This window comes from Stegastes partitus, unplaced genomic scaffold (genome assembly GCF_000690725.1).
Source record: "Stegastes partitus isolate 25-593 unplaced genomic scaffold, Stegastes_partitus-1.0.2 Scaffold25, whole genome shotgun sequence".
NCBI classification, from domain to species: domain Eukaryota; kingdom Metazoa; phylum Chordata; class Actinopteri; family Pomacentridae; genus Stegastes; species Stegastes partitus.
In genome coordinates, this window is record NW_007577756.1 from 613,941 (window position 1) to 640,354 (window position 26,414).

General features: G+C 41.9%; 2 protein-coding genes across 4 annotated transcripts; one reads left to right on the plus strand and one right to left on the minus strand.

Annotated features, from left to right (window-relative positions):
• Positions 1-1,292: 1,292 nt before the first annotated feature.
• On the plus strand, positions 1,293-4,919 carry znf648 (zinc finger protein 648). Its single transcript, XM_008296993.1, has 2 exons — positions 1,293-1,346; positions 1,612-4,919. The coding sequence occupies exon 2, from the start codon at positions 1,672-1,674 to the stop codon at positions 3,136-3,138; it is 1,467 nt and encodes a 488-aa protein (XP_008295215.1). The 5' UTR covers positions 1,293-1,346; positions 1,612-1,671; the 3' UTR covers positions 3,139-4,919.
• A 2,486-nt stretch (positions 4,920-7,405) lies between these two features.
• On the minus strand, positions 7,406-23,967 carry sec16b (SEC16 homolog B, endoplasmic reticulum export factor). 3 transcript variants are annotated; one of them, XM_008297010.1, is made up of 25 exons: positions 23,470-23,967; positions 23,101-23,388; positions 21,551-21,642; positions 21,367-21,469; positions 19,023-19,237; positions 18,784-18,935; positions 17,461-17,522; positions 17,156-17,294; positions 16,816-17,046; positions 15,694-15,791; positions 14,069-14,150; positions 13,842-13,959; positions 13,638-13,749; positions 12,737-12,842; positions 12,514-12,597; positions 12,325-12,429; positions 11,435-11,513; positions 10,307-10,436; positions 10,026-10,189; positions 9,876-9,928; positions 9,634-9,723; positions 8,955-9,047; positions 8,756-8,867; positions 8,381-8,430; positions 7,406-8,293 (listed from the first exon to the last, which is right to left on the minus strand). In XM_008297010.1, the coding sequence occupies exons 2-24, from the start codon at positions 23,370-23,372 to the stop codon at positions 8,414-8,416; spliced, it is 2,709 nt and encodes a 902-aa protein (XP_008295232.1). In that variant the 5' UTR covers positions 23,373-23,388; positions 23,470-23,967; the 3' UTR covers positions 7,406-8,293; positions 8,381-8,413. The 3 variants fall into 3 exon arrangements, with proteins under 3 accessions (XP_008295232.1, XP_008295225.1, XP_008295239.1); XM_008297003.1 differs by having other exon boundaries at positions 12,514-12,651; XM_008297017.1 differs by lacking the exons at positions 7,406-8,293; positions 8,381-8,430; positions 8,756-8,867 and having other exon boundaries at positions 8,966-9,047; positions 9,856-9,928; positions 12,514-12,651.
• Positions 23,968-26,414: the final 2,447 nt, after the last annotated feature.

Below are 26,414 nucleotides of genomic sequence, written 5' to 3' on the forward strand. Positions count from 1 at the left end.
GCAAACAGTCCCACCCACTCAAACGGCCCCACCCTCCATACACTACATGGTCCACCCCCCAGAAAAATGGGTCTTCAAATGGACAATGACCCTAAGCATACTGTCAGATTAGTTACAAAGAGGCTTCAGGACAACAAAGTCAATGTTTTGGAGTGGCCATCACAAAGCCCTCCTCTCAATCCTGAAGAAAACTTGTGGGAAGAGCTGAGAAGGTGTGTGGAGCAATGCGACCAACAAATCTGACTCAGTTCCACCAGTTCTGTCAGGAGGATTTGGCAAAATTCATCAAACTATTGTGAGAAGCTTGTGGAATGAAACCCAAAACATTTGACCCAAGTCATACAGTTTAAAGGCAATGCTACCAAATACTACGGAAATGTCGTTTTGCAATTCGATCACCACTCTTGGACATGCAGAACTGCAACACGGACAAAACGAGCTCCAAACCTAATGTCATGAATGAATTCCTCAGTCAATAAATATCAGCATGTTACACACATTTTATTAACCACATTAACATATTTAGGGCACTTTACTTATCTGAATATCTGCACATATCCAATAAATCAAACAAAACAACAGAGAAGAGCTTTAAGCAAAGTTTGCCAGTTTTGTGAGTTCATAACCAATAGTTGGACGTGTAAACACAGCTACAGCTTAAAGTGTGTGATGCATGTAATTCTGTAAATGTGGACCTTAGAGGGCTAGGCAGCTTGGATGTTAACAATGTGTATGAATACTTCACTAAAGGATCTGAATACTTCTTCCAGCACACATTAAGCAGGGGACTTGATGATTTTAATACACTAATTTGTGCTTTTTCTGTATCAGTTAATGGTTAAAAGAGAAGAATTTAAAGGAAAGGATAATTTAGGTACCAGGTAACACTTAAAAACACTTAGAATCAGATATCATGTAATGTACTAACACTAAGGCAATCTGTACTTCTTCACGTTGATTTTATTAGCCAGCTCAATTGATTGAATAGCTGTCAACAAAGTCACTTTAAAGCTCCCGCAGGTCACCTAAAACTTCATAGAAATGTTTGTAACGGTGTCTAACTTAACGGGAGTCTGAAGGTCTTGTTTCTCTGGCGGTGCTGAATGTTACTCAACTGGCTATAGGCAAATGGGTGGTAAGCCAAGTCAGAGGGAAGAAAGCTGAGCCTGGCTGTGAAGATATCATTACCACTGCTGACATGCAGGATAGATGCTGACCCAGAGACGGCTGCTGCCAAACTCCGCCCGGTAACACCACTGGACATCTCGTAGAGTTAAACTATACCCGGAGCTACAGGATCTCTGCGGCATCTGCTGGACCTGACCTGCTCAGAGGGAGACCGCAGGGTAAGTCGCTCTTAAAAATGTTTGCGAAGTTACAAAACCATGTTGTATTTTAATGGAAAGTTGAGCAATAACTCTGGAGGAACATATGTTGAAGTTTTGGAATTCAGGTGTCAAATGTCCGCGAGGTGCGAAGTCATGTATAGGAGATTCCCCAGATAACTGGTGCATGCAGCAGCAGCAGAGAAGCTGCCAGAAGGTCTGTCAAGTTAGATTCAAACAGAGGAAGTCTTTGAGAGTAAGATGTTTTGTCTATTTTGTTTTTTAGGTTGTTTTAAAGAAGGTTGTGTTCGGAGTTGCCTGCAGATGATTCCATGCCAAAGTGACGATGGCTGAAGAAATGTCCCTGCAGACGTGCAACATGACGACTGCTGAAAAAAGAAGTAAAAGGAAACGTCAAGGAAGAAACAATATCACTCATTCTCCTCCAGATGGACATCTCACTCACAATATGAAGCCCGACTCTTCATTTGGCAGTATTTGTCTAAGTATGGACACACTTGCAGAAAGCAATGACACTGGAATCCTTTATCTGAACCCTCAAACACCCAACTGGTCTCTCGTGGAGAAGTTTGCTGAGCTTTCACCAGGAGAAGAAGCACAGATAAACAATGACCAAGACCACAATAGACAATTGTTACAATGCACTAAATATACTGAGACCAACACAATGCGTGAACCTAATGAAGTGCTCTTGAATGCTGTGAAAAAGAAGGGAAAATACAGTCTCTTGCACCAAAGTGATGTCTCAGCCAAACAGAGGACATCAAAACTCAAAGAGCTAAATGTTGAGGACTATTCTCCAAGCAGAGGTGGGAATAGGACCAAAAAGAAGACGGGTTCTGTGAAGAAGTTACTTAAAAAGTGTGAAGATGACAAGATCCCTCGACTTCTCGTCGCAATGAAAAAACGCAGTGAAGTGGACACAGAGCACCGCCCCTTCAAATGCTCGCACTGCCACTGGGCTTTTAAGAAGCTTTGCAACCTGCAGAGTCACTTACAGACGCACTCTGGCCTCAAGCCCCACGTGTGCGATATATGTGGCAAGGCTTACTCTCATCAGGGCACACTGCAGCAGCACAAGCGTCTGCACACAGGCGAAAGACCATATCACTGCCCCTTCTGTGTCAAAACCTATATCTGGTCCTCAGATTACCGAAAGCATATCCGCACACACACCGGTGAAAAGCCCTACATATGTGACACTTGCGGCAAGGACTTCATTCGCTCGTCCGACCTGCGGAAGCATGAACGGAACATGCACACAAATGACAAGCCCTTCCCATGCACCCACTGTGGCAAGACCTTCAACAAACCCCTCTCGCTAAAGCGCCATGAGCGTAAGCACCTGGGAGAAAGACCCTTCTCCTGCCCCGACTGTGGGAAGGCATTTGCCCTGGCCAGTCGCATGGCAGAGCACCAGAAAATCCACTCGGGAGTGCGTCCGTATGTGTGCTCCGTGTGCGCCAAGTGTTTCACAAAGTCCTCCAACCTGACCGAGCACGAGGCCATTCACAGCGGAGTGCGGCCCCACAAATGTGAAGAGTGCGGCGTGGCCTTTGCCATGGCCTCTCGCCTCGTTCGTCACCAGTTCATTCACAATAAAGAGAAACCACACAGCTGCACGGGCTGCAGCAAGAACTTCAGCCACCTGACAAAACTGCAGCTGCACCAGGAGCAAACATGCGCCGGGAGGATCTTTGTCTGTGTGGAGTGCGACAAATCTTTCCAGTGTGCCACAAAGCTTTCACAGCATGTGCTGAAACATGGGACAAGAGTGTCTGAGCCTGTTTAAACGCAGGTACTGTACACATGAACCCCTTTGTTAACACTGTTTATTTACAATCTAAATGCTGGAATATTTTAATTATTATGGATATTCACTTCCAGACATGTAGGACCCATTCAACGTCACAGGGCACCAGTTGATATTAATATATTAATGTATGTATTTATATGAATTGCGCGTCATGAGTTGTAAAATGTGCATTCTCTTTCCAAACGGTGCTGGGTTTCCATGGGAATGTTGTGGGATAAAAATTGCCACCAGCACAGCATCGACACTGGAGCTGACAGTTTAATGATGTGATATGAAACTGGTTACAAGAGTAGGATACCCTTTTAAAAGTGAGAAAATGGATGCAGCTTATAATATGCATAACATGGCCGGTGGTTTTGAAACCGGGGGGCAACGGTAGGACACCCATTAAAAATACAGCATCCCTTCTTAAGTGTGGCACTTAACACAAAAATCCCATCACCTCCTCAAACTGAATTTATAGATACATAAAGATGTAAATACCCCACTTTAGTATTCGTATGATCCTGAATTTATGGATGCACAGAGATTTAAGAACCCCACTGTAGCATTAGCAGCAAAAGTCAAACGCATATAAGATGAGAGATTTTAGCTTGTTGTTGTCAAGCAGCAACAATAGTTCTTTAATCTCAGGCATCTTCTTGGACAATTTTTTTGACACACAAATGACAATAGCTGCAAATAAAAGTGGTAAGAAGCAAGTCACAGTCTCACATAGCCAGACGATTCCTCACAGTGCTGTGGTAGCAATGTGGAGAATGGTCTGACTGCACCTCTGTAAAAAAAAAAAAAAAAACAGTCCTCTGGTTTTTTAAAAATCAATCTCAACTGCACGGTGTTAAGTCCAGGATGGTCTTCGTGCAAACCAGTGATGGGGGAGGTGAACACTGTCATCAAAATGGCTAATCCACAAGAAAAAAACACAACTGCGTGATTCAAATCTTGAGCAAAACTCTGCATTTTTAAAGTGTGAGTTGCAGTTTGGAAGCTGTTGTTCTGCTGGCAGCAGAGAGGATTATGAAGAACAGGAGGAGGAAAATGCTGCATGAAATGTGGAGATGGCAGGCTTATACCTGAAGTCTACGTTCGGTGAGTCAGACTCACAACTTGGGAGGCAGCTCCTGAGCAGTGACAAAGGAAGTAGAGAAAAGTATTCAAATTAAAATATACCAAAAGTAAAAGTTCAGTAGCAAGTAAACTACAAAAAGGGTCCTTTTTAGAACAATGTAAATACTATTACTGCCTCATGATTCTAGTTGCCATAATGACTTCATCTTTTTGATGTTGCACCTGGCGAGGGTGGAGACAAAAAAAGAATACGTCGCTAATTACGTTTTGTATCGTTATTCTGAATCTGCCAAGTAAGTAAGTAACTAAAGCTGTCAGATAAATGTAGTGGAATTTCTGTCTGATATGTAGTTAAGTGGAAGTATAAAGCAGCAGAAAACAGAAAGTACATCATCAAGACTGTACCTCAGTACAGTTCTTGAGTAGATGTACTTTCCACCACAGCTCTGGAGACTGCGTGCATACTGTAATAATAGACCAGCCCAGTGTTTAATGGTTCAGGGAAGCTAGCTCATCAGTCAATGCTTTTTCTTTCTTTTTTACCGTTTAGTATGCCATTATTTTATATACATGTGCTTTTTATTCATTATTGTGTTTGACAGTACAATTGTTATCATGCTGGATGTTGTAATTTAATTTGTATCTTACACATAATAAAAATAATGAGAATAAAGCAGTTTGCACTGATATAAAGTGTATATCTGAGTCTCTATGTCAAAATAAAGGGACTGTTTTAATATTCTAGGGACACCAGAAGCAGACGGATGTACTGTAGGTCAAATAAATATGTCTGAAATCATTCTAAGATTTCTTTGCATGCTATGCTTTTGCTAAAAAAATTGTAAACTATATTGCACAGAGTAAATAAAAGTAAACTTGTAGTGTGACCATTTTACTGAAAGTGTTTCATTAGACGCCCACTAAAGAGTCATTAGAAACAAACAGGAAACATCAAATTCACGAAAGTACAAAATGTCAAACATTTAGGAGATACACTTGACAAAGTGTCAGAAATGAATTTGCTTTGAGTGACTGTGTGGATGTCATTAGGGACGGACTTTCATAAATCTATAAATTCTCAATGTGTTCGTACTATGACACATTACTGGCAGACCGTTGGTGGTGACTCACACAGTGGTTGTCGCTCTGTGTGTGTGTGTGTGAGTGTGTGTGCTGAATTCCTTGCCAGTGCGTCCCACTCACACTTGGCAACTGCAGACTAATCGTAAAAGGAGATGGCACCTGCCGTGTTGTCGCTTGCGCCACATTAAGTGAGAGGCCCTGCTTGGAATCGCGGCAATGTCTTGGCTGGACGTACGTTTCAATATGTGACTATTAATCCTGGATGATCGTCGCACATGCAATAATTAAACAGCCGCATAAAGAGCACGGATGCAGAGTTTAACCATTTACAAAGCTTTACTCAAGAGTCAAAAACGCACTGATGAAGTGGTAATGAACCCACCAGCACTGACCTCCTCCAAGTACAAAGTCATGTGAGTGAAGCGAAAACATCTCATTTACATCCAAATATGTTTACAAGGTGACAGTAATAAAAGGAGGTTCCAAAGTTAATCGCCACAGTATATATTACTATGTCTTTATATACATTTTTAAAGAGCCTCGTGGCCAGTCAAACTTCTACATACTGGTGGTAGTTATAAAACCCGCTCTCAGATAAAGGCGCTGCAAAACTCATCAGCACATAAACAGCAGGCTTGAGGGAGGGGGGTGCTAGCGGAGGTCTTTCCCAGTGGCCCTCCCTCTCCCACCATGTGGTATCATCAATCTTGGCAGCCTGACAACACGAGAACACATTATGCCTGGATTATTTTTCTGTACATGTCTCAAGTATAATTAAAACTACAACTGCTGCACTTTACAGATGGTAAAAATAATCAAGCACTGCCCCCACTGTGAGATAATTTAGTAGCCTAACTCAGCTTGGAAGACTTAAGGTGACTTCTCTGAGGCTCAAGGACCACAGTGTTTATTAACATGTATTATGTCTAAAGTGATTTTTGGTATATCTAAATGCGAGTGCACAGATATTTTATCATAAACAATGATGCAACTAGTTGAGGTTTATTTCTCGTTGTAGATGTAGCTTACATTTTTGCCAATGGGGATTCACTTGTTGCATATAGCATTGCTAATCTAGGCGAGGTGAAGGCCGATCTGTCTCCTGAAGACTTTGAAAACGTTTTTGAGCCTTTATAACCACTCAGACTATTTTAACTCTTTGCATTTGGCATAGAGCAGTCGTCTCTTTAGCGTCTGCCAGGGTTGGTTTTAAGATGCAATGTAATGTAAATAAAAAACACCTTATTTAGCAGAACTCTTGCATAATCACAGCACTGAGAGCACTGGGTTTATTGGGCGATCGAGCCTTTGCAGTGGATCCTTCTAATCTCAGGAACCTTTTCACATAAGCGCTGCTCAGACTTTAGAAACTTATGTGTTGCTGATGAAGATCCACCTCTTCTTGTTGGCATGTCATCCAATTAGACCTCGACACCCTGACTTCATTTGTCATTGTGTTGTACAGTTTATTCTTATCATTTGATTGCCTTCTTTAATTCAAATGTCTTCTTGTGTTTTATTGTGTTTTTCATACAATAAAACAGCACTTTGGTTTCAACCCATGTTGGTTTCGATGTGCTTAATACTTTGACTTAATCATGACTTACTCAGAGGGCAACTACAGCACACAGTTGATCACATTTGCACCAAATCTTTCTGGTCTCAGTCAACTCTTGTATGTATAAATGAAGAGTTCCTTTGCAAAAACAGATAACTCCATTTTTGTAGATTTTCAGAAAACTTGTTTTTTTGTCGTTTGCTTGAGATAATATCAATCAAACTGAAGCTGAGTGGATTTGACTCAGTAGAAATGACAAAAATAGAGATAACTTAAGTTTGATTGATATTGTCTCAGGTGGACGATGGAAAAGTGGGTTTTCTGAAGGTTTGTGAAATCTGTTTTTGCAAATGAATTCTTCAAACGGTTTCAAGGGGTTAATAATCACTATGCTTTTTTTTGCTCTTGTTGCATTTTTTATTCACTGTGGGCTCATTTTCCACTGCAATTGAAAGCTCTGCACCTCTGTGAAAACAGCACTACCATCGCTCCAAATGGAGAACTCTAAAATGTATAGTGTACAGTACAACAAAGTTATAATACCATAAGTCATCAGATTTTGTTTTTTATTATTGATTTTACCGCAATTGAAAAAACTGGACTCAACATATACAACATTTTTTCAAGCAGTTACCAAGACTGGAAAAAAAAAAGGTGACTGTACATACTATTGATGTCTTTACTATTTACATTTTTGATTTGTTTCCGTCCTTGTTTCCTCTCTGCTCTGTGTAAACACATCCTGCAGTTCAGCCCAACATCCTGATTTGTCTTTCTCATGTAATTTTTGGTTGCAGCGGAGTCAGTAATGGCTTCAAAGTTGTCGCCAGAAACGCAGAATGGTTTGTTTTTACAGAATCTGGTGACGTCAGCTGATTTTTGGTTACTTTTGACATAACACAAGAAAAGTGGTTTTAATGCCATATCACAAACTTAGCTTTGGTTAGGTCTCCCAACAGAACAGCATGTCAATAATGAGTAGCTCAAGGACCATCAGAAAGCTGAAAAGTCAATGAGTCTTTCTATTTTTTTTTTATAATTTCTGCCTTTTGATAAATGGTTTGATGTGGGTGATTTTTGAAACAAAAGCTGGTGGTGGGTTTTTTGGGTTCAGACAGTTAAATGATCCCCTTCCTCAAGCATGTCCTGCGTCTACTGGTGATTTCCCCACCGTCAGCTTGCAGAAAGAACACCTCGGCTGTTTCAGTCACTGCAATATGAGTTGCTACAGTACGCCAGTCCATCGGGAGTATTTCTGTATTCAACATGCAACATGATGGTGGTCAAGTTGTAGGTGTTTGAAAGGGCACTCCTAAAAAAGAAATGCAGGCACAGGAGCCGTATGGATCGAACTTCCAAGATCAGGGAAAGCGATCGTTTGGCATATTGGCACCGTAAAAGGTTTTAGTGGCATCAGTGATCCTGCAAATGCAACATTTAAGAGTTTATTTAATTTAAAAGCTTTACAAAAAACGTAAGAAAGCACAAACATGTTCTTCTTTAGCTCACCTCTGACAGAGAAGAGAGGCAGCGATATGGTTTCTACCCCAGCTGCTGGCCTATAAACAAGGACATTTACAGAAAATTACCACATCTGCATAGTTTTATTAAAGCAAAATGTCATCAGCAGCAGCCAAACCATTTTCAAATTTCAGTAAGGAAAAAATGCAAGCAGCATTTTCATCATGACTGCGCTTCAGCCAAAATATGAAACGGGACACATTGGTCGCCAAATGTGTTATTGGCAACTCCTCCAGGAGGGTCAGCGGCCTCACAGCATGACATAACAGGGCAGCATGTTTATGGCTTGCATTGTTGAAATCTGTTCTAAAATAGTGATAACTAAATAACACAGACAATTATGTAACTCAACAAATGCCTCACCTGGTTTCCTTGAAAAGGGGTTTATTCCAGCAGAGGGAGGCTGGGAGGGAAACATACCAGGAGGGACACCGGCAGGCGGCGGAGGAGGCCAAGGGCTAGCAGTGGGTGGCACCTCATAAGACAACATACAAAGATAAATAATATATCAAAAAATGGAAACTTGGATTGTAACTGAGCAGTATATGAGCTTCAATCTTACTGTCTGAGCTTGGCCACTTGGCTCCAAATTCTCCTTTGGGACGTCTTTGGGTTTTGATTTGAACCAACCACTGAACCATCCTGTCTTCGTGGTCTGCATAAAAGAAAGCGTGACGCATGTAAAATGATTCTAATGCGGTTTAACAGGTGTACATGTACCTTAAATTCCAGACTACTGAGCGCACCTGAATATAAGCCGCACCCATTAACTTTAAAAAGAAAACAAGTTTTGTACATATATTGGCCGTACTTGTCTATAAGCTGCAGGTGTCCACGTTGTAACATGAGATATTTAAACAGAAAGATTCTTTTAACTTGTATTTAAATACATACAGGTAACATACACAAATACGTACCATAAACACGGCTGGTTAAGAAAATAAAAAATACAGTAGCCTACCAGAAAAAGTCATTGATCACTATCTTTATCTTCCTCCTGAGCACTAAAACCACTAAACTCGTCTTCTTCAGTGTCAGAGTTGAACAGCCTCAGAATTAATTCGTCACACACTTCCTCAGTCTCTCTTTCGTTGTCGCTCTCAATGTCACTTACGTCTCGAGGTAAATTTGTAAAACTCATAAAAATCCATAAATTAGCCGCATCATTGTGTAAAAAAGCATGTAAAAAAAGTAGCAACTCATAGTCTGGAATTTACGGTAAATGGCGGGGCTCCACCCACCTGTTTCGGCGGCTCCTTGCTCTGCTCGGCCTCTAAACCTTGAGGGACGCTCTGCTGGTTTTGCCCATGCTGACTGAAGTCGACCTCCATCTTTAAAGGCAAGTACAGACGATGGCAGGCATCCAGGTTACTTTTTGGAAACATTTAAAGAAGTTCTTTACACTAAAATGATTCTTATGTGATCACATCAAACTAAGAGTTTGGGAACTTTAAGCTCCTCACTTTTTTTTAATATCAATTACATTTTGATAAGGAACACCTCCCATCGTCCCTGCTCCTGAGGACAACTCGGCCCCTGTAGAAGGAGTAAAATCAAAACATCACACATGCACTGATTCCTCACAGGCCATAGTAAATATCACAACGCACGCTGCTTAACATTACATTCTCACCCTCTGCTCCTGGTGGCAGACTACTCATAGAACAATGTGGCGAGGCACTTCTGACTTCAGTGCTATCTGTGTTATGATAACTGAAGTTTTGGCTTGCGGCCACAGTAGGCGGTAGAGGAGCAGAGACCACTGTTATTGGCATCGAGGGAGAACTGGCGTGTGGCCTAGACAGAACAAGAGGCAGAACAGGGTGACATAACAGTCAGGACTGGGTTTCACATGTTAAGTAAGAGTAAACATCTGTGTGTGGCTGATAGGAGTGAATAAGGCGGGTTTTGTACCAGTCCTGATGTTCTTCAGCGCCCCACAACATCTCAGTTTGATGCGCAAGGCTTTCTTGGTCCTCAGTGTAGTAAAGTAGTTCAGGCTCAGCACTCTTATTGTCATGGCTTAGATCATCTGAATCCGATTCTGTAGAGAAAAATTAAGTCACTTCATCAGTGATCTAAAGTATATATACACTTGTAGAGATAATGTATGTCATGGCCGTCTTGACTTTCCAGTGACTCCTATAACTCTTCATTTTCTATAATGGGATCATCGAAACACAAGCATCTTTCAATCATACATTTTGTTTTTTTTCATGGATTTATTTTAGGTCTTCCAGAAATATGACTAAATCTTCTGGGTCAAAAATAAACACAGAGCAACACTGATGTTTGCTTAAAGGTCCCTTGGCCACTTCCACCTCAGTCAGGTACCTTCAGTAGACCACTGCTCTTGACTGAACTGACACAGTTCACATAAATGTGTTGACTTTCTGACAAAGACTTGCTTCTTCATCACAGTCCACAGGTTCTCGATCAGCTGTAAGTCAGGACTATGGAAAGGCCCATTTAAAACCTGCTTTTTAGCCTGATTTATGCATTTCTTTACCACGTCTGATGTGCGTAAGGATCATTGTCTGGTTGGAACACCAAACTGTCTCCAAGATCCAACCCTCTGGCTGATGATTTTAGGTTTCTTTTTGGTTCCTGAAGAATGTGGAGATAATCGTCCGTTTTCATTATTCCATTTACTTTGCGTGAAGCACCAGTTCCTCTGGCAGCAAAACAGGCCTAGAGCATTATACTGCCACCACCATGCCTTATAAAGTTTGGTGTTTTGGGGGTTAAAGACCTCAGCTTCTCTCCTCCAGACAAATTTCTGGTCATTGCTGACACAAAGCTCAATTTTTGTTTCATCTGACCACAGAATTTCCCTCCAGAAGGTCTTACCTTTTTGTGACAAAGATGCATTTGTTTCAATGAGTTCATCAGGGAAAGGTAACAGTTATAGTTGTCATTGGAAGCTAATGACTGCCATGATACTATACAAATATACAACTAAACAACTATACAAGAAAGGAGTAATTTCAAAGGAAACAGACCACAGTGCATCATTTGCATCAAAAAGGGGAGTAAAATTACCTGTGTAAACTTTGCTGTCCTCATAGGTACTATTCTCAGGAGCTGGCTGGGATGTTTCAGTATAGTCGTAAGTTCCCATCTGTGTAAAATAAGTTAAAACATCTGATTAGCTACATGATTTGACATTCTACATAAAACACCAAGACTGAACTATTTATCAGAGCGGGAAACTGTAAAAAAAGAAAGAAATTAAGAAAAATCAAGTGCTAAAATATGTATTATATTAAGAGTCCGTTTTTTAAGCACATGGAAAAATATTATACAAGTTGATTTCAGTTTTTTCCATTTTTTATGAACTGTACAAAGAAGTTAGTTATTTTATTTTTGTTACAATTTATGGCATTATAACTGTGCCTTACTTCACAAAAAAATACATTATATTAATAAATTAGCTATATAATAAATTAGCGGATCATTTCATGTTTTTTGATTAATTAAAAAAAACTAAATCCCTAAAAAAAAAAACTAATGCCATGCAGAAAATATGTATTTAATCTATCTTGGTTTCAAAATGGATTAGACCAGTGGCTGAAATAGAAGGATTTTTAATTTTATTTTTTAGAAAGCTCCAGTACTTTAAACCAGCAGCCAGAAAACATACAATTTTGGTCAATAAATCGTATGCAACAACAAATGACTAGTTTGTATTTCAAAATACTTGCAGTAATTTGTGAACATATAATCAAAGAAATACCACTGAGACATGCAGAACATGTAAGTAAAAATACTGGCTCAATTCAAGCTGCTATAGAGGCATGAAGGAAATCACAACTCACTGCTGAGAACAACTTTTATCCAGTGAGCTGTTACTACTGATAGTATATATCAATGTATATTGGCACTGAGGCCCGAGGAATTTCCTCTCAGATATGGTTAAACGAGCTGATCACCTGTAAACTGTGGTGTCGAGCCCGTAGGTGTTTTAGCCAGACAGGTTCTTGTTCGAGTCCTCCTTCAATGAACTGACCCTCTGAGAATCTCAGTCTGTCTGAAAGCTGCAGCAGAAAACAAACATGCAGTACATTCATGTAGACTTTATGTGACAGATCACTGTGAGAAGACCGGTCAGATATGTATACCTTTACAAGCTCTTCAGTCAGAACAAAGAAAGGCTCCCTCTGCCTGAGGATGGCCTGTCCCACCAGCTCGCAGTAATGGAAAGCCTGAGAGGAAAGCCCACAGTCCAGCAGCCGACTGGCATACAGGAGCTTATACACCTGACCACAACACAGCAATACTCACACATTTATTTAAGACTCACTTAAAGGCTGAAAGTGCTACAGTGATGTGTGTAGGAGCTACCTGAAAGGTTGGTATTGAAAACTTTTTATCCACAAGTGTCTGGCAGTACTCGTATAACTCGGTGCACTGAATGGCAGAGTTTGTGGCAAAGCGTTGGAGCGACTGCCTGTGGGAAAGGAAAGGAGAGGAGGGAGGAGATAAAGACTGAAATAAGGAGCATGAGGTGACAGGCTTTATGTTTTAAAAGAAAATGACGACATTACTCTCAACACGAGGGTTGATCAAAGAGTTTCGGGACTGTACATCACATCAGGACCTGTATTTCACTTTTTTCACAGTTGAAAAGTCTCAGACTGGAGGTGAGTCAGGTCAGGAGCACTGGGAGTAAGCTTGTTGTTTTCTCCAAAATATATGCAGTTTTGCACCATGAATTCATTTACCAGGATTAGACCGTCAAAGCAGAGTTCCACTGCTGAGTCCTGAGGTGCATCATTCAGCGTAAACAAGCTGAACTGTGGCGTGATGACATGCCAGTGTGCCCGGTCACAGCGCACCAATTATGCACAAGTTTTTTTTGGCCACAACTGCACAATCATCGCTCTCTACTCAGCCTGCTCCCCAGATTTGGCTTTCTGTGACTGTTTTCTCTTCCACAAAATGAAATCCAACTTGAAGCGTTACCAGGTCTGACAACTTTTAGGAGGTTAAGTGCTCATCGAAAACGGTGCATGACATTTTTAAATAATGGGATTTTTATGAAGCGTGACAAGCGGTGCAGGAGCACTGGGAGCAGTGCAGCCCTGCATGAGGAGACGACTTCCACAGGGATGATTGTCAGACTTAAATTAGTTTTGTTTTTTTAATTCTATAGGCACAGAACTGGGACTTTTTGATCAACCCCCGTAAGACCAGCTGACCTGCAGTTACTGATGAATAACATTAAGTTGGAAGCTCAGCTCACCTGTGGCTGTTGCCCAGAAGCACCAGCCTCTCTGCCTTCTGCGTAAACACCCCAAAGGGAACACTGGCTGTCAGGTAGCACACATGGGCAGCATGCATTAGGCCTCTGGAGGCTGCATGGAGAAGAGAAACAGAAAACATCAGCTCGCATGTCTGTGCATGACAACCTGTCAGTCAGTCAGTCAGTCAGTCAGTGTATCTGTACCGAGTGTATCTCCCATGGTGACGATGGCCTTCTGGTGGACGGCTGGATCTCCCGTCTCATTGGAGAGCATCACAGCCAGATGGGGCCTCCAGTCTCCCCATTTTTCACTTCCACAGCACTGGGCACAGAGCATCATTGTTAAAACTCATATAGACTAATAATATAAGATTGTTTAGAGTAGTAGAATGCACTCATGTGAGAGTTTGATTATATTCTGGATGTTTTACCGTGGCTACAGAAGGGATTCTCCCAGACAGCAGCTGGAAGAGAGTCTGGAGGGGATCACTGGCCGTTAGCTGCCCTGTAAACCTGCCAATAGAGCAGTTTCATTGCACATCTTAACCATGCTTGCCACAAACTAGCTACAGAACTACTGTGCTCAGACAGAAGCCATCCCATTTAGAGAGCTCCCTGCTGTTAGTCTGTACCAAACTGATAGCTCAAATTCTGCTCCTCTTGTCAATCACAACTATTCATTCTGGCTATCTGCCAGCCCTCTCCCCAGACACTCCTCTTCTGACAACCTGACATATGTTGCAGTGCGACATAACGCCGATTCCAAAATAGTCTGCAAAAAATGGGATTGGGTTACATGATAAGTAGTTCACAGAAACTGCAGTATAGCGATACAGTACATACATTTCTCTGTATTAAAGACTGATCCTTCACGTGTAACAACCCTTATTTGGCTTGATCTGAATGGACGACAGCCCTGTGACTGATGGGCACAAATTAAAGACTTAACTGAACTCATTATATGTCACTCCAGATGATTTACACTCCACTGGAAAGTGTGAATGATCTCTGTTATGTACTCTCATAAGATGCCCTCAGCAAATTCTAAATAACTGCACAGTAACTTTGAAAAACAAAGCGGTTCTCGCATAGAAAAGCAATCTTCCTTGATGAATTTAGAATAAAATTCTCGAGCATCTTCTGTCATTTATAAAAGATGAGAAAATAAATTTCCTTTGTTGCCTTCTTCTTTGCATAAATATACGTTCAACACATTCTAAATAAAGTGTCTTATTTTTGGACACAGCGCCGTGGGAAAGCCCTAAGATGTGCTGCATAAAGGAAACGGTTAGTCATGTGCAACACAGCTCAGGAGTATGTACTGCTTTGATTCTTTGTCTCTTAGTTCTTGCTGAAGCCAAATGTTTTGGATTCTTGAGTCCGCTCAGAACATGGAAATATTGATCAGTGGGTGATTTGCAACTCTAATCAGTCAAATGCAGGCCCCCATTTAGGGATCATGTCAGGTCCCAAAATTGCTGGCAGCTCCACTTGGCAGTACAATCAACATGCTCACAGTAATATGCTGATGCAACGCTGTAGTGGATTTACTTTTTCCAGGTTGGTTGAGGACAACTCATTAGTATTCATGAGAAAAGTGCTACCTGATTGGCCGATGAATGAGGATGTGAGGAGTGGGACTGGTTGAGATTAGGATACGAGTGTCACGGTGATCCAGTCGGAGGGACAGTTGCAACGCTGCAACATGAAAATTTGCGCACATGTATAATTCGCTTTGCCTTTGCTTTGCTTTAGCACAGCAGGTCGCTGATATTTCCTGCACTGAAAAGTCAAAGGATCAGGTAATTGCAATTCACCCAGTGCAGGACATGAATGTCTGTACCTAATTTCATGGCAATCCGTATCCAACACTTGTTCAGACATTTCAAGTCTGGAAATGTTGCTAACGTCTCCTTGTAGTTGTAGCTCAGGCTTACAGCAGACAGCATCTATGTTTAGTCAGAGGCAGGATTTCTTCACAAATTACCACTCGTGCAAAGAGTCGTACAGTGATTTCTTGCAGCTGTCATGTCTCAGATGCCTCGGCTTTTCTCACCTGTTCAGCACGGTGGTGTAGGACCTGTTGTCCATTTTGCTGGCCAGAAAAAGTGCGTGGCCCCACAGGCCGCTGGTCATAGCCGCCTCCAGGGCCTCCTGGAAACCACATGGGAGAGAGACGGAGGACAAGCACTCAGATCCCAACACAGTGTGATTAAAATCGGCAGCAATTCACATTTTGGCATTTGAGAGCACTCAAATATTACCAGTTGTAGAAAGTAAGTATTATCTAAGTGCATTACAAGTTCCTTTACTTCAGTATCTACATTTATGCTGCTTCATACCTCTGCTCAGCAGTTTAGAGGTAAACAGTAAATTATTTACATTTCTTTTTAATTTTACTGCATGCACCAAAGTTTCATAGCGTGTTGATGGTTTATCACCCGAACCCCAAAACCTGCAGGAAGGTTTGAAAGGAATGTTGTTGCTTTAAGTTAAGAAATGACACTAAGTTCATCAGAGTCAAGTCGTCTGTGATGTAATGTTCCACTTCAAGATGTAAGATGTTATTGTCGCCATAAATCAACTATTTGGGCTAACTAGATTCTGTAAAAAAAGAAAAAATTCTGCAATCCTTGATACAGCCATGAAGCCATACTGACTTGGCTATGACCACCAGACACATGACAAAGATTCTGGGACTTTTTTAGCTGAACTGCAGGCTGTTCTTAGACAAATCAGATAGGAGAGAAGACAAGTATGGGAACAAAACAAAAACTTGCCTTTCTTAATCATTTCTGGCGATATAACTATATAATTGTTATGCTTTTTGAGTTCTCTTTACTTCTAACCATGGTAGAAGTGCAGAATTTTATATTACACTGCAAAATGGGCCTACAGTGAATGAAAAAGGGGAACGGAGCAAAAAATGCTAAAACAAACTGGACTGAACTGAAAAAAAACCAAAGCAAATATTAGAGAAAAGTAAAGAAATAAATGCACATTTGGCAGAACTTAGTTTTTCTTCTTTTCTATCCTATTAAACGTCTCATAAGCTCAGTAATTTATCTGGTGACTCTTTAGAAAAAGTCTGATTTCAGACTGGATACCATTATAGGTAAAAACAGGAGATTATCAGCAGAAACCAAACAGACGACTGGAGAGGTAGAAATGTAGAAACCTTCTTCCGTCCAGCCAGCAGCAGCTGAGTGTAGCTCTGCAGGGCCTTCTCTGAGTTCTCGGAGCTGAAGCTGCTCCAGTTTCCTGTGAGCAGGTCGTCTCCTTTGCGAGGTGGTGCTTCAGCGGTCGCATCCTCATTGAAGTCAATGAGTGTGGGATCGCCTGACTCCCAGCTTCCATCTGAGTTTGAGCCCTGCATCAGCAGCTCTGCAATATCTGACCCAACTATTTGCTGAAACATCGGAAATATGGTGATCAGAAATATCCTGATGATCACTCTAATGCTTGTCTGAAGTGGACATCTCCACATTCAGTGTAATAACAAAACACGATCCACTCACTCCGTTCTGTCTGCAGAGCAGTATCAACAGATTCCACAGGAGCGCAGCAGAGCTCTTATCCTGCAGCTTGTCGTCTCTCATGCAGCCTCCTGCCCTCTGGTGGGCAAACTCTATAGCATCGACTTTGTGCAAATCTTCCCTTCAAAAACATGAAAAACTATCAAATGCTTTCAACATTCCAACACTGACTTTTAAATGTAATCTTTACAAGTCTCCATAATAACTTCCGATTTGACAAACATCTGAATGCAATCCGATGCAATCATTCTGTTAAGATTGCTTTTCAACAAATGACAAAGCAGTACCTGGTGAGAGGCCCTGGGAAGTTTCTCATCTCCTGCTGTTCCTGTGTCTCACTCAGAATGACCTGTTCAGAGGGAAAAACCAAAATAACATTGGAAATCAATCCTGAAAACACACTGTTTATGATGGATTTTATGTGCCCAGCTTATGTCTTGGAAAACTTTAGTGAAAATCCAACTGTTGTCACTGTTTCTGGCTCCGAGAAATTCTGTAATTTTGGCGATTTTTTAAAACATGACATGGCTTTCAGATCCACTGGTAGGTATTGATTCAGAGGGTTGAAATGTATCACAGAAGTGGCCTCTACATATTCCTAAAAGAAAACGTTAATTAAACCTGAAGTGCAGAACCTTTGTCTCCCCCCTATGGCAGTGACAGTAATTACACAAACACTGTAGACACACATCAATGATGGATGCCTCACTGTCAGTGGCTTTCTTTCTTAAATCCTTCCTCTAATTGCAGAGTTTCTTTTTGCATTGCAACATCAGCTGCATCTCTGTTGCCACATTTTACTGAGCAGCTCTGGCAAACAAATCATATTGGTCGACTTAGTTAAGTAATGTCATCACAGATATAGAACTCTTGTATACTGTGAAATATGGAGAGACTAACTGGAGCTGATAGGTTTAATCAGCATTGTTTGGACTGGTAAGGGCTTTCATGTCACAGATATTTATAGGTAAAAGTTTGCACATTAGCTTTGAGTTGAGAGGGAGGTACAGAAGGGCATTTTTTTAAAGCTAGTCCTTACCTAAAACCCTGACTGACTCACTGACATTGGCCAAAGCCATACTGCTAGCATGGCTAAAACACACCACGATGCTCGACTGCGTTTGTTGCATCAGCACCAAAGAAATAATCCTCCTGGAGATCAAACTCACTGAAATTGCAGAAAAGACATTCTTAAATAAATCTCGAATAATACATTTGTGTTCCATCCATCCATTATCTATACACCACTTAATCCTCACTAGGGTCGTGGGGGGGCTGGAGTTTATCTCAGCCGACTCAGGGTGAAGGCAGGGGACACCCTGGACAGGTCACCAGTCTATCACAGGGCTACACTTAGAGACAGACAACCAAGCACACTCACATTCACACCTACGGACAATTTAGAATCACCAATTAACCTCAACATGTTTTTGGACTGTGGGAGGAAGTCTGAGAACCCGGAGAGAACCCACAGGGAGAACATGCAAACTCCACACAGAAAGATCCCAGTACCCCCGCCGGGACGCAAACCAACGACCTTCTTGCTGCGTGGCAACAGTGCTACCAACTGCACCACCTTACAGCACAACACAGGCTAATTTTGAACTTACTTCCAGACTGTGGACTTCCAGCTGGCTGACGGTCTCGTGCGTTGACAAGCCTGGATTGACCCGTATCAGCTGACCTGCCGGCCCGAAGCTGACGACAGCATGAGGGATGGAGTACTTGAGAGGAGCTGACATCTGATGCGCAGGCCCATAGTCTGAGGACATACGAAGCATAAGAGGAGATGGGGTTAAACGCAGAGTGAAGCGGATGTGAGAGGAAACTGCTTGAACTGTGCTCTCACCTCCATCAGACGTGTGAGCAGGCTGCGAGACAGAATCAGCGTGTTCGGCTCCGTTCATGTACTGACTCAGCTCGTAGCTGCTGGAAGATAACCCTGAGTTTTTGGAATGTTCCAATACCCCAAGATGATAAGAGGAAACCTCCTCGTTTTCTCTGGAAGGACTCTCCTCGTAGTCATTGAGGTAATGCTGGGAGCCGTCCCTCCCTTGGTCATACCTGAAGGAAAAACAGTTTCATTAGATTAGATGTCACAATACTGACTTCAACACGATTCCTTCCCTTAATATATTGATACGGACACTAAACCTGCCCCTCAGCAGAAACCTAAAACATTAACAGAACAAGGAGCTTAAAGTTTTTATTAGTTACAAAAGAAAATGTAAAAATTTTGGTGACTCTGTCAAAGCACGGACGTGAAATAAAGCCGGAGTGAATTATTATGTCACAGCGTGTTCATACATGTTCATATCCAACCAAAACTGAAGGAACTCTCCATTGAGATCAGCTCTTTACTGACGTCTCTCCACCTTCACACGTCACACGGCTGATTATGAAAGGATGCATTTAAATTACATTTTTATTTCACAGTTCTATCTCCCATTTCCACTTTTTGAAGATATTCACTACAGCTGGTGTGGCTGAGGGCTGCAAGGTGATCGGTGGTTAGCACCATTGCCTCGCAGCTAGAAGGTCACTGGTTCGCGTCCCGATGAGGACACCCAGGATCTTTCTGCATGGAGTTTGCATGTTCTCCCCGTGCAGCGTGGGTTCTCTCCAGGTTCTCAGACTTCCTCCCACAGTCCAAAAACATGTTGAGGTTAATTGGTGATTCTAAATTGTCCGTAGGTGTGAATGTGAGTGTGCTTGGTTGTCTGTCTCTAAGTGTAGCCCTGTGATAGACTGGTGACCTGTCCAGGGTGTCCCCTGCCTTCACCCTAAGTCAGCTGGGATAGATTCCAGGCCCCGCATGATCCTAGTGAAGATGAAATGGTGTTTTGATAATGGACGGATGGATGGTGTGGTCGACCTGCAGACTGTGAACACCTGATTTTTGCTTTGCTACTTTGTGAACAATCCATGAACAGTTACCAAGAGCACTTTTGTGTGTATTTGCAGCCTCTTGTTTTGTCACCATGAAAGCAGCTGAGTGCTGCATACAGAAGATTCACGATTTTTATTTCTGACTTGCTCACAGTACGGGCGGTGAAGTGAGTGTTCCACGAGGCTGTGCAATAACAAGACATTTCTTAAAATAGAAGAAAAATAACGCAGGGTAAAGAGACTAAAGTTCAGCGTACATTGTGCAAGAGTTGCAGTCGTGTGCATGTCTGTTATGTTTATGCATTAGAGCGTTTGTGTGTGTATGCATATCTCATACATCACACATCTCTTTGTTCAACACATATTTACACTGTGCCAGCGTGCTACTGCTGCTAAGATGAGCTGCTATGATTTAGAGCTGAGGTTAAAGGTCACAGTCCTGACAGCATGTAACCTGCTGAGGAACATGTGCAACGCCTGTCTTCCTGTTTTAAACAAATTCAGCTTCTCCTAAACAAATGGGGCTCTTGTTTACTGCATTTGCAGCTGCAGCTGATTAAACACAAGTCACACAAAAAAATCTAATTTATTAGCTTACATCTCTGAATTCATTTTGGAGGAGTGTTTCCAAAACCCAAGATTTTTTCTTATAGAATAAAATTGCTTAACCCAGTTTATATTATATTTACATGGTATTCAATCACACTTCGCGTCTCCTCCTCCTCCTTTCTTTTAATGTCCTCTGTCATTTTTGATTTCACTTATTTTACTTAAATTACTACTTAAGCTACTACTACTTTTATAAATCCTGGTTTAAATGTATCTATGCTTTTAGTTAAAGTTGCCTCTACTTTTATTTTACACTTTATATATAAATCTTTTCTTTGGCTATTCTTTTACTTCAATTTTTAACATTTTGTGCTGTTTGTAAAGCACGTCAAATTGCCTAGTGTGCTTGAAAAAATACAAAATAAAACCTTAAATTGCCCTCGTGACGATTTCTCATTGATGTCCTGAGTTGTGTTGGCTTGTACTAGATCATACTTGCTATCTATCATAAAACTAAATAAAATAACTAATTTTCAAAACTCAAAAAAAGGACAAACTAAGGCTGAAATGCTTAATGGTTTTGACATTTCTGACAGTTTATCCATATAAAGTATATATATAAAACATATCTGCTATTTTTAATATAATTTATATAATTATTATATGCATTCATTTTCTGAGGATAAATTAATTGAAGAATCTTGTTGAGGTTCTTCTTTCAAAGGAAAGGGCTTGACTTCATGGACCTGACTCACCTGTACTCTCCTGTATAGAGGCTCCCTGCATGTTCCTGCTTGGGTGTTCTTTCATGGTACCGGTCTGTTCTCCATGCGTCCTGAGCTCCCCACTGATCACCATCTTAACAAACAAAGTAAAACACTGTCTCGTTACCCGGAGCCTTGGAGACGACTTCTGAAAGCTTGTTTTGTGTCACTGCACCTGGATGTCCATGCTGCCCTCTGTAGTAGTCGTAGTAACCATAGCTGTCTCTGTAGTCCCAGGGGCCATGGGGGGAGTAGTCGTACCCGTGCCTGAGGAGAGAAGAAGAACCCTGGTTAACTCAGTGCTTGCGATTCCTTAGCAGCAAGAGGAGAAACATGTGACGTAGATCTGAGAGCAGATACAACACAAGCAAGGATTTATTCAGGAGGAAACAATCTAGATAAGTGCCATAGAACAAATTTAAGTGTGCTAGGGCGTTGATGCCAATAGCAGGCTGTGTGGGAGGCAACAGAATTTTTTTTTTGTTTTCGGGCTGTCAAGTGCAAAGGTGTTCAGTGAAGAGCTGGGTCTTTGGTCTTTTCTTAAAGACTGAGAGGGAGTCCAGCAGATTGAACAGAGTTTGGTAACTCGTTCCACCACCGGGGATCCACAGAGGAGAAGAGTCCAGCTTTCAACCTTGGACCCTGTTGCGGTGGTTGGATCAGGCGTTTTTTGTTGGTCGAGCATAGTGAGCAGGAGGGAGTGTAGATCTGAATGAAAGAGTTCAGGTAGGAGGGAGCTGTTCTCGTTGTGGTTTTGTAAACAAGTGTCAGGGTTTTGAATTTAATATTATTATTATACCAAAAAAGTACAACATAACTGGGTGCTATCCCATCCAGTGCAATGAACAACTATAAATTATAAAATAACAAACAAACTGTGCAAGATGTTTGTAGAGCCTCGAGATGTATATATATAAAAATAAATAAGTGACAATAGGTATAAAATGGATATAAAAGTATTTACAGTAGCAGCGAGGAACAAAGGGAGCTGAGAAATACTTGTGGTAGATTGCACTTGAGTACATATGACATATCAAAATAAAAGTTCTCTACTTCTTTCATGTTTTAACCGGGCTGGATAAATGCTCATGTTCTGAATACTTCCCTACGTATCCTACGCCTGTGCAGTGCTACAACCTTGCATTTTGTGACTACATACAAAACAATCACTCGTAACTTGTTATTACAGGTCAACCGATTATCAGCCTCACCAATAACTGCATCCAATATTCCCATTTATCCAGGTATCTGTATTGTTTTTTCTTCTTCATCTCTTTTTTTTTTTCTACAACAGATTCCTGATGCAATAAATTAAACAAAAGCTGCACTACTTTGTCTCTGATGCCTCTTTCCGTCTGCAGTTATCGCTCTATGATTATGAGCAATGTCTTGTTTGCAGCACTATCTGTGGATCAACATCAAAAAGTTCACTTTAAAGTAAACATGTGTAAAACATACTGAGATAAAGGCATTCTGACAAAGTGTTATTACAAATCTGGCATCAAGATATTTGGAATTACTGAAACTGTACATCTGTTCCAAATATCTCTTATCGGTGTCCTTGCCTACTAATAACTGGTCCTAACAAAACAAATCAGTCGACTCCTAATCGATAGATCACACCATAAAATGTTACAACCTTTGTCTTAATCTTGTATTTTGTGATTGCACACAATTTACTCCTAAATTTGAGTTCACTTTTTTAACAGCTGTGACTGCACCTACCTGGACTGGGGTCTTTGGTGCTCCGGTCGCCCGTAACCGTACGAGTACTGCTGAGCGTTGTAGGGATACTGCTCAGCTCTGGGAGGAGGGCTGGTGAAATGAGCCCTGTAGCGGGGATCGGGATGACCCCAGTGTCTGTCCCCCTCTCTGGGGTCCGCTGGTGGGTAGTGCTGGTCTCTTTCCTGCTGGGAAGACCTGGAGCGGCCCTCTCTGCCTTTAGTTCTGTGGGAGTGCCGGCCGGAGTCGGGCCCCTGGTGACCTCTGTGATCCATGGTGACCCCTCAGCACCTGAGGTGCCGGATAGGAAAAGGAAAGCTCACTTGCAAGGCAAAAGCCACAGAAAGAAATGTAGTTTTTTCTGGTACTTACGGTTCACACATGCCAGTCAAAGTGCATCCACAGCTGCCACATCATTCCATGGGAAACTCACAACAGGAGCTGATAACCGGTGAGCATGATAAGGAGAGGATAAAGTTCACCAAATACTGTGAGACCAATAACAGTGTGCAGCTAGAAAATAAAACTGTAAAAAATCCATATGCGAGGAAAAATAAGAGAAGAAGAAAAAACAACACCAAAGAATATTTAATTCAAAAAAGAATCACAGTCACACTGCTGGGTGTGTGTGCCTTCCTTCACGTCCGTCGTGTTTGCTCAGAGAGCTGAGGGTAAACACAGGAGCACGCCCTGGACACTGACAGCTGCAGTCGCACAAGGCAGCAAAAGAGGAAACCACGTCCATCCTCAAGATCATGAGAGAAAAATTAGAAATGAAAAAATCCCTACACTGTCGTCTGGGTCAGTTCGACAGGAAATACCGCGTCCTTGGATTGTTGGTCACATCTGGAAATTAAGAGCAACTTTGCAGAGTTGAGCGTTGCCACGTTGCCGGCTGTAGGGAGGATGCAGCGGAGGGAGGCAGAGCAGCTGATCTCCGGTCGGGTTCACCGCTGTTTCCCAAAACAGAGAGGAATGGAAACTGATCTCAAGTCAGCGAAAGAAAAAAAAAAAACATGGGAGCTTTATTATGGTGAGAAAAAAAAGGTTCGTTTCCATACACGTCCACCAGAGGCGCTGTGACACACATTTCAACTCCTCGCTTTCCTGTCCAGCATTTCAGGAATGTTCCCGCAACACTGGATAACATTATCTACACGTTCTAATAATGTTTTAAAGAAAACATTTTTTTATCTGATGTTCAAGCGTTTGAAGGATGTTTATCATTTTAAGCAACGCTGCTGTGAGGTTAAAAATGAACTAAGACATGAACATTCACAGGATGTTTGAAAGAGGTTGACAGATTATTTTTATAATGAGGAAAACAAAAAAAACAATATTCAAAAAATGTTTTCGTCTCACACGTCCCCACCGTCGATCTGAGAAAGTTCTGCAAGGTTCTAGTAAAGTTTTGAGTGGTACATTTTCTTCTTATTTCCTACAATGTTCTTTTTAACGGCAGGGTAAGGCTGTCTGAAGAATTGTTTGGCTGTTTGTGCTGTGAAAATCTTAAAACATTTTCCAAATGTTGCACGGAGAACGTCCTCCCCTTGGTATTATGTGACATTAGGCAACATAACAAAAACAACAACAACTTTATTTATAGAGAACTTTTAAAAACAAGTGTTTACTAATTGCATTGACAGACAACATAAAAGCAGAAAACTCATAAGGCAACATATATATCCAACAATACTATGTAGAACACTAATTTACATTATTAAATCAAATATTAAGGGTAGAATCCTGCAATCACACATATATAATTTATTTATTTATTTATGTATTTATTTGAAGTTGCTTTGTGAGGCGCCAAGGTCCAAATCCATGCGTTTCTCTAAACACTTAAAAATGAAGAACCGATGCCTACCACTGGCTGCAAATCCACTTCTGAATAAAATAACAAGTGAACAGCATATTGTTGTGACAAAAAAGTATCTTCTCATAAATATTTCAGTATTCTGTGTCTTGCTGTTGTCATTTTCTGAAACACGACTCCCATGTTCTGTGCAGAGGTATGCTGGGACAGCCACACACAGATTTAACAGCCTGATACAAGAGGTCGACTCTGTCCTGGGATGCCCCCCTCGACCCAGTGGAGGCACACAGGAGGATTTTACGCAAGCTATCATCGATTTTGGAGAACATCCTTAATGGCACGCTTTGACAGCCGGTCCTTCAGTGACAGGCTGCTTCACCCGAGGTGTGTGGCTGAGTGATGCTGCTGCTGTCAGACTTCACAACCAGCACTGAAAAACATATTTCACTCTGGTACAGGAGCATTTTCTGCTAATGGAAGAATCTGTACAATATTAATAGGTTTCTACACATAGAATAATGTTAATTTCCACACTGGAATCTAATGCAATAGCTGATTTTTTACACGTGGAAGTCGGACTCGGGCCGGGAGAAGGCGACGGCGGAGCCCCTCTGTGGGGGCCGGACTCGGGCCGGGAGACGGCGACGGAGGAGCACCTGCGGGGGCCGAACTCGGGCCGGGAGACGGCGACTGCGGAGCCCCTCTGTGGGGGCCGGGAGCCCCACTGGGGGCGGACTCGGGCCGGGAGAAGGCGGCGGCGGAGCCCCTCTGTGGGGGCCGGGAGCCCCACTGGGGGCGGACTCGGGCCGGGAGCCGGCGACGGCGGAGCCCCTCGATATTTAACCCTTAAATGGCTTCCCAGGTGAGACTTACAATAATGTATGAAAACCTGAAGCTCTCTAAATCAGCCAGACTATTTGACAGAACTCCGTTTTCAGTCCCAAACAACAAATATACAAACTCTGAACAAAATCTGAGGTACAGTAACACTATTATCCCCCTGCCGAAGAAATCCCACATCTCCAGTCTTAACGACTACCGGCCAGTCGCACTCACCCCCGTGGTGGTCATATCGCATCACTCCTGCCCCACAGTTTTGACCCCCACCAGTTTGCGTACAGAGCAAACAGATCACCAGAGGATGTCGTTGCCACAGCCCTCCATGCTGCACTGTCCCACCTGGAGCAGCAGGGAAGCTACTTTGTGGATTACAGTTCTGCATTTAACACCATCCTCCCCCACAAACTGGTGGACAAACTGGGGGGCCTGGGTCTTCCACACTCCACCTGCAAGTGGATACACAGCTTCCTGTCTGGGCGCAGCCAGAGGGTCAGAGTGGGCCACCACACAATCAGTGTATACAGTATGTAAATGGACATGTATACGTGTATAACATGTTTCTTTTTTTTTGGAAAGCACTTTGTAGCATTTGTTTTGAAAAGTGCTCTATAAATAAAGTTTATTATTAAATATACTGTATATACTGATTCTATATATG

Bases quoted from the DNA above. Each gene is read 5' to 3' on its own strand.
- znf648 (XM_008296993.1), top strand. From the start codon at position 1,672: ATGGCTGAAGAAATGTCCCTGCAGACGTGCAACATGACGACTGCTGAA.
- sec16b (XM_008297003.1), bottom strand. From the start codon at position 23,372: ATGGATCACAGAGGTCACCAGGGGCCCGACTCCGGCCGGCACTCCCAC. The intron at 21,643-23,100 runs GTAGGTGCAGTC...TTCTCTCCTCAG, and splicing joins CACCAAAGACCCCAGTCCAG to GCACGGGTACGACTACTCCC. The intron at 15,792-16,815 runs GTTTCTACATTT...TGTGGTTTCCAG, and splicing joins TGCTGGCTGGACGGAAGAAG to GAGGCCCTGGAGGCGGCTAT.